We start from the raw sequence: 11001 nt of genomic DNA, 5'->3' as shown, positions 1-11001 counted from the left end.
ATCTTCAGTCGCTTCGGATTGCCAAAGCAACTCGTTAGCGATAATGGCCCCCAACTGGTGTCTGAAGTGTTCCGGTCATTCATGGAAGCAAAGGGAATTCAGCACATCAAGTCAGTGCCGTATCACCCTGCAACGAACGGCCTCGCTGAACGGTTTGTCCAAACGATGAAGCAAGCTTTAAAATCATCACAAGGGAAGGGCTCCCTCAATAGGTGCCTATACACCTTCCTGTTAACCTATAGAAACACAGACAGCTTCACACACGACTCAACCTCCTGAGAGCTCCAAAGACTAAACAGGTTGTACAGACAACCGAGAGCACAGGAAGAGAGACGGAGCAAAGACAGAAGCTTCATAGATGGAGAGTTCTTGCTCGGAACTACTGCAAAGGTCCAAAGTGGATACTAATTGAAGGAAAAAGGAAACCGCACATGGCTCTTGATAGTATCACTGATATTTAATAAGCTTACAAAGTGGATACCAGCCACAGTGCTTCCACAAACAGGGCCTGTGTCCTACACAGTTGACACACCGGGAAACATCATCTGGAGGAGATACGTGGATCAACTGGGGCGGCAGGATAGCCTAGTGGTTAGAGCATTGGTCTTGTAACCATATACAAATCTGTCGTTCTGCCCCTGAACAGGCAGTTAACCCACTCTTCCTAGGCCGTCTTTGTTCTTAACTGACTTGCCTGGTTAAATAAAGGTAAAAAATAAATAAAAATAAAAAACTGTTGCCAGTGACCAAACTCAGAGATGACTCCTGTCAAGTGACAAACCAAGATCAGCTACTGGAGACCTACCATGACTACGAGCCATCACCCGAACATCCACTGCAGCAACATACAAATGTGGAAAGTGCTCCAGACTCACCTGAACCAGCCAGAGTGCCTACTCAGGGTACTGTTCCACCCCAGTCTGGGCATACACCATCACCACTCAGAGACAAAGTGACTGTAGACTCACCTGTACGTCGGCATTACCCTGCAAGAGAAAGATGACCCCCTGACAGGTTGACTATTTAGTTCAGACTAACCTCCGACATTGGGGCAGAATACACCCCAGAGTTAAATCTGGGAACTGAGGCAGTCTACCCTCTTTCCCTAGTTCATAAAATGTTATTCTGAAAAGTTCATTTATTTACATTAAGATAATTTATGTTTTAAAGAAAACAATATGCAAAACAGTGAATATTTACTTTTTCCTTACGAGTCATCAAAAGTAAAGGGGGAGGAATATGTTGGGTATTGATAGTCTAGTTTTGTCCCTTTAGGGCACCTGTAAACCCCCCTACATTGAAATGCTTGGAATGTTCTTCCTGTGAAACGCCTTAAACAATACCCATGTTAATTTCTACTCCCGTCTCATGTCCTGTCCTTATATTAGTTGCATAAGTAATACAGTGTGCTATACAATACATAGCAAAGTGTCTGAATACTTATGTAAATAAGGCATTTCTGTTTTTTATTTTTATTACATTTGCAAACAGTTCTAAAAACCTGTTTGCTCCTTTGTCATTATGGGGTATTGTGTGTAGATTGATGAGGGGGGAAAAATAACTTAATCCATTTTAGAATAAGACTGTAAAGTAACAAAATGTGGAAAAAGGGAAGGGGTCTGAATACTTTTTGATTGCACTTTATCTACTATATTTATCTATGTTTATAAATGAAATATTGTCTACTCGAGAAATGTGACATTATAGTATTTAAACGTAGCCTTCAAAAGTCATTGGAGAAGGTGAACCATCTGTTCTACCATTAACTGCGCTTCGGACCGGGTCAAATAGAGCAAAATACTTGAAATAACTTAATTTACTACTGTGAAGTGGGTCCAATTAAATGAGAGATGGGACGAATGGCCTTCCTAACTTGTTGTTGGCTATTTAGCTAATATGAAACATCAGAGTCAGTAAAGGTGAGGAATTTATTCTGCAATGATGATGGAAATTAATTCCATCATTGGAAATAGATGTCTATTTCAAATTATTTTTAAAATACAACCATAAAATAAATAGATTTTTGCTCTTCTCGCTAACTGCAAATGATTGGGTCTTGTTATTATATTTAGCTACCTGTTCTTTTGTTATGATTAAGTGTCATCATATATTCCCCACTTGCACAAGGCTGGCAATAGGCTGCTTTTGCCTTCTTGCAATGCAATAGTTCAACCACTAGAAACTGTTGTGCATATGCAGGGTCTAAAGTTTGCGAGAGGATACGCACATTCTCACTTCATGTTCAGCTTTTACAGACTCCAACTCTTGTGTGAAAACCAGCGCACGAATGTTTTGGGGGCAGATTATGTGCATGAACAACGTTTACAAATGAGGCCCCTGGTGTTGGAGAGGGGCCTGAGAGATTGTGGGCCTGAGAGATGATGTCTATAAACTATTCCCACCAGTAGGTGGCAGTATAGCGGGGGGGGGGGCTTAGAGATGATGTCTGTAGTTCGATCCTCCCCGTTTCTGGCGAGGAATTTATGAAAAACAGTAGTGGGATTAGTTCATCACACGGAGCACCGGGCCATGCTAAACGAACGCGCTCAGTACTTGATTTATCTGAGAGGGGTGTAACCTATCCCATAAACATACTCACCAGCTCGACGTATATTTGGGTTATCAGCGCGCGCATGACTTCAGGTAAGTCACAACTTTTACCTTTAACTTACTGTTTAGGCCTACTTTATTATTGTGTTGGCCAATAGTTGATAAATATCAGAAGAAGGAAAAAAAAATGGTAGCCTGTTTGCCCTCTCAGTTCAGCTATTACCAGTATTTTTAGTTAACGTTCCACTTCTTATTGTGCCAACACAAGTGTCAATTGTGGAATGTTAGCTAAAAAGACTGGTACCCAGACTATTGTTTTGGGGGTCGTATGTCGACTATAACAAATTAGACCGTAAATTATTGACGTGAATGGTTACATTGCAAAGACAACTTGACGCATTGACGCACCACCTTTGAACAATTGCTGTCATCTTGGAGTCTAATAATACAGTTCTTTTGATGGCAACTTTATAAAATGTCCCAGAATTGCAGCCTCTAGAGAAGTACATTTAAAGGGGGAATCTGGGATTGGTAGGCCTACATCCATTTTCTGATTCTTGAAACATAATGAATACATGCCTCACGAGCTTATGTCTAACTAACCCCATCATAACCCAACATGTACGCTTGTCTAACTCAATTGTTTGCAAACAATGTAATTTGTAAACTAAAACTGTAGAGCTTCAAAACTCTCGAATGACCAGTCCTTGTTCCATCAGTGGTTACAGTTTTTGAGCCCCATCACTCACCTGCAGTGGTGGAAGAAGTACTCAATTGTCATACTTGAGTAAAAGTAAAGATACGTTAATATAAAATGACTAAAGTAAAACTGAGTCGCCCAGTAAAATATTACTAAAGTAGAAGTCTAAAAGTATTTGGTTTTAGTTATACTTATTAAGTATCAAAAGTTAAAGTATATATATAAAACCAGACACTACAATTGTTTTGTTTATTTAAATTGACAGATAGCCAGGGGCGCACTCCAACCCTCAGACATCATTTACAAATGAGGCATGTGCTTAGTGAGTCCGCCAGATCAGAGGCAGTAGGGAGGACCAGTGATGTTCTCTTGATAAGTGTGTGAATTGGACCATTTTCCTGGCAAAATGTAACAAGTACTTTTGGGTGTCAGGAAATATGTATGGAGTAAAAAGTACATTTATTTTATATACTTTCCTATAAAAATAGTAAAGTAAATCACAGATACCCCCAGAAACGTAAGTACTTTACACCACTGCTCATCTGTTTACCGAAAAAGTGGCAGGATACACCTTTCTGCTTACATGATAAGAGTTCTGCCACATCAGAAAAATTGAGGCCCTAATTAAATTGCCCAATGCTCTCATCTCACTGGGTACAGACATCAGTTCAACGTCTATTTTTCCTTTACATTTGGTTGAGTTGTCACCTAATGTGAATTCACTGTGAAATCAACAAAAAATATCACCATGTCATTGGAATTAGGTTAAGTTGAGTGAAAAAATATAAAATGCTCTTATATTGATGGCTTTTCGCAAATCCAATCAGTTTTCCAAGTAGATTCAATGTCATCACATTGATTATTTGGGTTGAAATTCGATGGCAACAACGTTTATTGATTCAACCAGCACAGTGGGATTGGTGTACACACTTGAGGATAGAAGTGATTCATTCATATAATACAAACAGCCCTATGTGAGCATTGTGACTACAGAGTAAGGCTGTGTACTCAGCACACAAATATGGGATTTTCATTATCAGGTTGGGACAGAACCAATGGACTATGGACCTTTCAGTGCAAACAGATAGATAAATGTGAATTCTCTACAGCCAAGGGATGTCTCACCTGAAGGGGATACTCCAAGTCTGAGAGATATAGTACCAGACAAAAGTTTGGACATACATACACATTCCAGGGATTTTTTTTCTTTATTTTTTAACTATTTTCTTCATTGTGAAATAATAGTGAAGACATCAAAACTATGAAATAACACATATGGAGTCATGTAGTAACCAAAAAAGTGTTAAACAAATAAAAATATATTTCAGATTTTCCAAATGATTTTCCAAAGTACCCACCCGTTGCCTTTGACAGCTTTGCACACTCTTGGCATTCTCTCAACCAGCTTCATGAGGTAGTCATCTGGAATGACTTTCAATTAACAGGTGTGCCTTGTTAATTTAATTTGTGGAATTTCTTTCTTTAATGCGTTTTGAGCCAATCAGTTGTGTTGTGACAAGGTGGGGGTGGTATACAGAAGATAGCCCTATTTGGTAAAATGCCAAGTCCCTATTATGGAAAGAACAGCTCAAATAAGCAAAGAGAAACGACAGTCCATCATTACTTTAAGACATGATGTTCAGTCAATCCGGAAAATGTCAAGAACTTTGAAAGTTTATTTGTGAGTGCAGCCTCAGAAATTGCAGTCCAAATAAATGCTTCACAGACTTCAAGTAACAGACACATATCAACATCAACTGTTCAGAGACTGTGTGAAGTAGGCCTTTATGTTTGAATTGCTGCAAAGAAACCACTACTAAAGGACACCAATAATAATAAGAAAGCTGCTTGGGTCAAGAATCACAAGCAATGGACATTAGACCGGTGAAATCTGTCCTTTGGTCTGATGAGTCCAAATTTGAGATTTTTGAATCCAACCGCCGTATCTTTGTGAGAGGCAGAGTAGGTGAATGGATGAGCTCTACGTGTGGTTCCCACCGTGAAGCATGGAAGAGGAGGTGGGGGTGCTTTGCTTGGTGACAGTCTGTGATTTATTTAGAATTCAAGGCACAATTAACCAATACGCCATCCCATCTGGTTTGCGCTTAGTGGAACTATCATTTGTATTTCAATAGGACAATGACACAAAACACACCTCCAGGCTGTGTAAGGGCTATTTGACCAAGAAGGAGAGTGATGGTGCTGCCTCAGATGACCTGACCACCACAATCACCCAACAACAACCCATTTGAGATGGTTTGGGATGAGTTGGATTGCAGAGTGAAGGAAAAGTAGCCAACAAGTGCTCAGCATATGTGGGAACTCCTTCCAGACTGTTGGAAAAGCACTCCAGCTGAAGCTGGTTGAGAGAATGCCTAGGGTGTACAAAGCTGTCATCAAGGCAAAGGGTGGCTACTTTGAAGAATATAAAATATATTTTGATTTGTTTAACACTTTATTGATTACTGTAATACTGTAAACTCAGCAAAAAAAGAAACGTCCTCACTGTCAACTGCGTTTATTTTCAGCAAACTTAACATGTGTAAATATTTGTACGAACATAACAAGATTCAACAACTGAGACGTAAACTGAACAAGTTCCACAGACATGTGACTAGCAGAAATTGAATAATGTGTCCCTGAACAAAGGGGGGGTCAAAATCAAATCAAAAGTAACAGTCAGTATCTGGTGTGGCCACCAGCTGTGTTAAGTACTGCAGTGCATCTCCTCCTCATTGACTGCACAAGATTTGCCAGTTCTTGCTGTGAGATGTTACCCCACTGTTCCACCAAGGCACCTGCAAGTTTCCGGACATTTCTGGGGGGAATGGCCCTAGCCCTCACCCTTCGATCCAACAGGTCCCAGATGTGCTCAAAGGGATTGAGATCCGAGCTCTTCGCTGGCCATGGCAGAACATTGACATTCCTGTCTTGCAGGAAATCACTCACAGAACAAGCAGTATGGCTAATGGCATTGTCATGCTGGAGGGTCATATCAGGATGAGCCTGCAGGAAGGGTACAACATGAGGGAGGAGGATGTCTTCCCTGTAACGCACAGCGTTGAGATTGTCGGCAATGACAACAAGCTCAGTCCGATGATGCTGTGACACACCGCCCCAGACCTTGACGGACTCTCCACCTCCAAATTGATCCCGCTCCAGAGTACAGGCTTCAGTGTAACGCTCATTCCTTCGACGATAAACGCGAATCCGACCATCACCCCTGGTGAGACAAAACCGCGACTCGTCAGTGAAGAGCACTTTTTTCCAGTCCTGTCTGGTCCAGCGATGGTGGATTTGTGCCCATAGGTGACATTGTTGCTGGTGATGTCTGGTGAGGACCTGCATTACAACAGGCCTACAAGCCCTCAGTCCAGCCTCTCTCAGCCTATTGTGGACAGTCTGAGCACTGATGGAGGGATTGTGCGTACCTGGTGTAACTAGGACAGTTGTTGCCATCCTGTACCTGTCCCACAGGTGTGATCTTCGGATGTACCAATCCTGTGCAGGTGTTATATGTTGTCTGCCACTGCGAGGACGATCAGCTGTCAGTCCTGTCTCCCTGTCTTTGGCGTCTCACAGTACGGACATTGCAATGTATTGCCCTGGCCACATCTGCAGTCCTCATGCCTCCTTACAGCATGCCTAGGGCGTGTTCACTTTGATGAGCAGGGACCCTGGGCATCTTTCTTTTGGTGTTTTTCAGAGTTAGTAGAAAGTCATCTTTAGTGTCCTAAATTTTCATAACTGTGACCTTAATTTCCTACCGTCTGTAAGCTGTTAGTGTCTTAACAACCCTTCCACAGGTGTATGTTCATTAATTGTTTATGGTTCATTAGACAAGCATGGGAACAGTGTTTAAACCTTTTGCAATGAAGATCTGTGAAGTTATTTGGATTTTTACGAATTGTCTTTGAAAGACGGTCCTGAAAAAGGGACGTTTCTTTTTTTTGCTGAGTTTACATGATTCCATGTGTGTTATTTCATAGTTTTGATGTCTTCACTATTATTCTACAATGTAAAAATAAAGAAAAAACCCTTGAATGATTAGGTGTCCAAACTTTTGACTCTTACTGTACATCCAATTAATTGATGTACTGTAGCCCTGTGATGGAATAGCAATCCTTTTAAATAATTTGCATTATTTTCTACTTTTTGCCAGGGGGATGATGAGGAACCTTATACTGCTGGCTATCTTTGGAGAATACCTGCAGGTGGTGAAATGCAACCCAAAATGCCCAATATATGGCTCTATAGCAGCTTGCACCAGCCAGTCTCTATATCAGGTCCCTGCGCTGCCTCCATACATTACCATTTTGTATATGAGGGATAACTACATCAGTGAGATCAATGAGACATCCTTCTCTGGGCTTGAAGTGTTAAAGGAACTGGACCTCAGTTGGCAACAAGTGAATGGGCTTATTATAAGAACTAACACCTTTCAAAGGCTGGAAAACTTGGCAGTGCTTTATTTAGGGTATAACACAGGTTTACAAATTGAGCCAGATGCGTTTGTGGGACTGTCCAACCTGAGAGCTCTCTCTCTGTATAGGTGTGACCTGACTGAATCTATTTTACAGGGTGACTATCTCAAGCCCCTGGTTTCCTTGGAAACACTAGATCTGTATGGTAACCAGGTGAAAAGAATCCAACCTGCTCTATTCTTTGTGAACATGACAGATTTCCAAGAGCTAAACGTTTCCCTAAACCGGATGGAAAGCATATGTGAGGAAGATTTGCTTGGCTTTCAAGGCAAACACTTTCGGCTCCTCAAGTTGAACAGCCTCGCTCTATATAGCATGACTCAGTATGGCTTTGACTGGAAACGATGTGGAAATCCTTTTCGGAACATGTCCATGGAGACACTTGACTTATCTTCCAATGGATTCGATGTGGACAAGGCAAAACTGTTTTTCAAAGCAATCCAAGGGACCAAAATCCACCATCTTATTCTGGAATACAGCACCATGGGGAAATCATTTCATTTCAGCAATGTGAAAGACCCAGACAGGCAAACATTTGAGGGCCTCAAGAATAGTAGTGTCAAGATTCTAGATTTGTCCAAATGCTTTATATTTACATTGCAATATGCAGTATTCAGTCCACTGACAGAGGTAGAGGACATAACAATAGCCCAAAACAAAATTAACCAGATTGACAGGGAGGCGTTTTTTGGTCTTCAAAATGTACAAAAGCTCAACCTGTCACACAATCTTATAGGGGAAATCTATTCTTACACGTTTGACAATCTACCCAATATTTTATTACTAGATTTATCTTACAACCATATTGGTGCATTGGGATATCAGGCATTTAAAGGACTTCCAAACCTACAAGTTCTGGATCTTACAGGAAACTCTATTCGGGGACTAGGTACATATGGTTCTCTTGCACCACTACCAAACATCCAACTTCTTCGTTTGGCTGATAATAAGATTACATCCTTAGAGGGCCTCTCTGTCTTTGCTCCTAATACGATCATACTTAATGTTCAAAACAACAGGTTAACTAATTTAGAGGATGTATACACAGTTTTAGCTAAATTAATGCACATTGAGTTTCTCTGGTATGGTAACAACTTCATAAAGTGGTGCACCCTTAACAATAATATTTCAGTGCCAGCTGTAAACTCTCTGAAGCTGCTTGAGCTAAGGAACATCGCCTTGCAGATGATATGGGCACGGGGAGAGTGTATGCATATATTTCAACATCTTGGCAAGCTTTTAAGTCTGGATTTAAGCTTTAACTCCCTGCAGGCTCTCCCAGATGGTATATTTAAAGGCCTCATCTCTCTGGAAGAGATGGATCTTCACTTCAACTCACTCACATACCTCAAACCAGACATTTTTCCAGAGAGTCTCAAAACAGTTGACCTCTCTTACAATTTCCTGGCCTCTCCTGACCCAGACGCTTTCCATTCTCTCACCTGGATCAACCTGTATAGGAATCAATTCCACTGTGACTGCGGTCTGGAGGACTTTCTGACGTGGCTGAAAGGGACTAACGTGACTTTTCCTGACCCTGGCGTGGATGAATTCAGCTGTGAGTTTCCTTCAGATCTCCATGACATCAGCCTGTTGAATTTCAGCTCAGTCATATCGTGTGAGGAGGATGACGAGAGGCTGTTTCAGGAACTGAGGCTCTCGCTCTTCATCGGCTGCACAGCGCTCATCATCCTGAACATAGTCGGATCAATTGTTTTCGCTCGTCTCCGTGGATTCCTCTTCAAAGTTTACAAAAAGTTGACCGCCAGGATCGTTGAGGGCCCGAGGAGGGATCCTTCTGCTGGTGGGCCTCGGTACGACGCTTACTTATGCTTCAGCAACAACGACTACAAGTGGGTAGAAACCGCCCTGTTGAACAGACTAGACTCTCAGTTCGCGGAGCGAAACGTCCTCCGCTGCTGCTTCGAGGTCAGAGACTTCATCCCAGGTGAAGATCACCTGTTCAATATCAGGGACGCCATATGGGGGAGCAGGAAGACAGTTTGTATCGTCTCTAAAGAGTTCCTCAAGGACGGCTGGTGCCTGGAGGCCTTTACCCTGGCTCAGAGCAGGATGCTGGAGGAGCTCAGAGATGTTCTCATCATGGTGGTCGTGGGGAATGTCCCCCATTACAGACTGATGAAACATGAATGCATTAGGACCTTTGCCCGGAAGAGGGAGTACCTGCAGTGGCCAGAGGACACACAGGATATTCAATGGTTCTATGAGAAGCTCATGTCCAAGATTCTTCAGGACAAAAAGAACACCTCCAAAGATAACAATGGGGATATCACACTTGTAAATATGACAGTTGGAACTTAATGTTGTTGACTCATTTTTCCACAGCCTGTATGCTTAAGCGAAAATCTTATTTAACTGTACTGTGAATTCTCACATCAGTCATTTTTATTTTGTCTGTATAGCATTAAGAACTTTTACCATATTGATTACAGGCAAAATGGAGAGGGTCCTCTGTCTTTTGGCATAGCTTGTTATTGACCACTAGGTGGCAGTCAACCTTTATTCACTAATATTGGAACTGTGAAACGTTACCTTCTGTATAAATCAAATTTTATTGGTCACATACACATATTTAGCAGATCTTATTGCAGGTGTAGCGAAATGCTTCTATTTAAAAAAAAAATAATAATGGAAGAAAATAACACACAAAAATCAAAATACTGCGAAATTGCTTTGGCGCAAGAAGCAGAGCTGCCATGTCTGTCGGCGCCATCTATGATTATTGTGTTTTGCAGTGTGTACAATGCAAATTTGTCGTGGTTTACATTTACACGTTGTAATATAACTAATGTAAGGATTTTGGTACTTTTTAATAAAACATTCCAATTTCTCTACTAAATTTGTATAATAATTGTGACCTTTTTCTGAGGATTTAAAAAATGACTGAATCGTATCTCCTCCCTACTTCCTCAATATAGAGTCTATGTCTGAAAACTGTATGCCACCAGGTAGAGTAACACTTCCTGCTGTAAGGAGGAGCGGAGAATAACCTCATCCTCTCCCAGAAGTCACAGCCCACTGGACACAGATGTCAGTTCAATGTCTATTCCACGTTGGTTCAGCGTAATTTCATTGAAATGACGTGGAAATAACGTTGATTCAATCACTGTGTGCCAAGTGGGAGTGTTTAAGACTCCTTTATGGAAACCTTGCCTGACCTGTGTTAATTAACACAGCACACATTTAGACATCTACTTTTATTGGAAAGGTTTTTGAATGTACATGTAAACTAGGTCTACCATATAA

General features: G+C 41.3%; 1 protein-coding gene across 1 annotated transcript; it reads left to right on the top strand.

Annotated features, from left to right (window-relative positions):
• The first annotated feature begins 2522 nt into the window (after nucleotides 1-2522).
• Nucleotides 2523-10583, top strand: LOC135505902 (toll-like receptor 5). The gene is made up of 2 exons (XM_064925120.1): nucleotides 2523-2643; nucleotides 7413-10583. Exon 2 carries the CDS (start codon nucleotides 7417-7419, stop codon nucleotides 10054-10056), a length of 2640 nt encoding a protein of 879 aa, XP_064781192.1. The 5' UTR covers nucleotides 2523-2643; nucleotides 7413-7416; the 3' UTR covers nucleotides 10057-10583.
• Nucleotides 10584-11001: the final 418 nt, after the last annotated feature.

The sequence above is a fragment of the Oncorhynchus masou genome, chromosome 19, assembly GCF_036934945.1.
Source record: "Oncorhynchus masou masou isolate Uvic2021 chromosome 19, UVic_Omas_1.1, whole genome shotgun sequence".
Taxonomy (NCBI): domain Eukaryota; kingdom Metazoa; phylum Chordata; class Actinopteri; order Salmoniformes; family Salmonidae; genus Oncorhynchus; species Oncorhynchus masou.
This window is presented reverse-complemented; position numbering and strand designations above follow the sequence as displayed.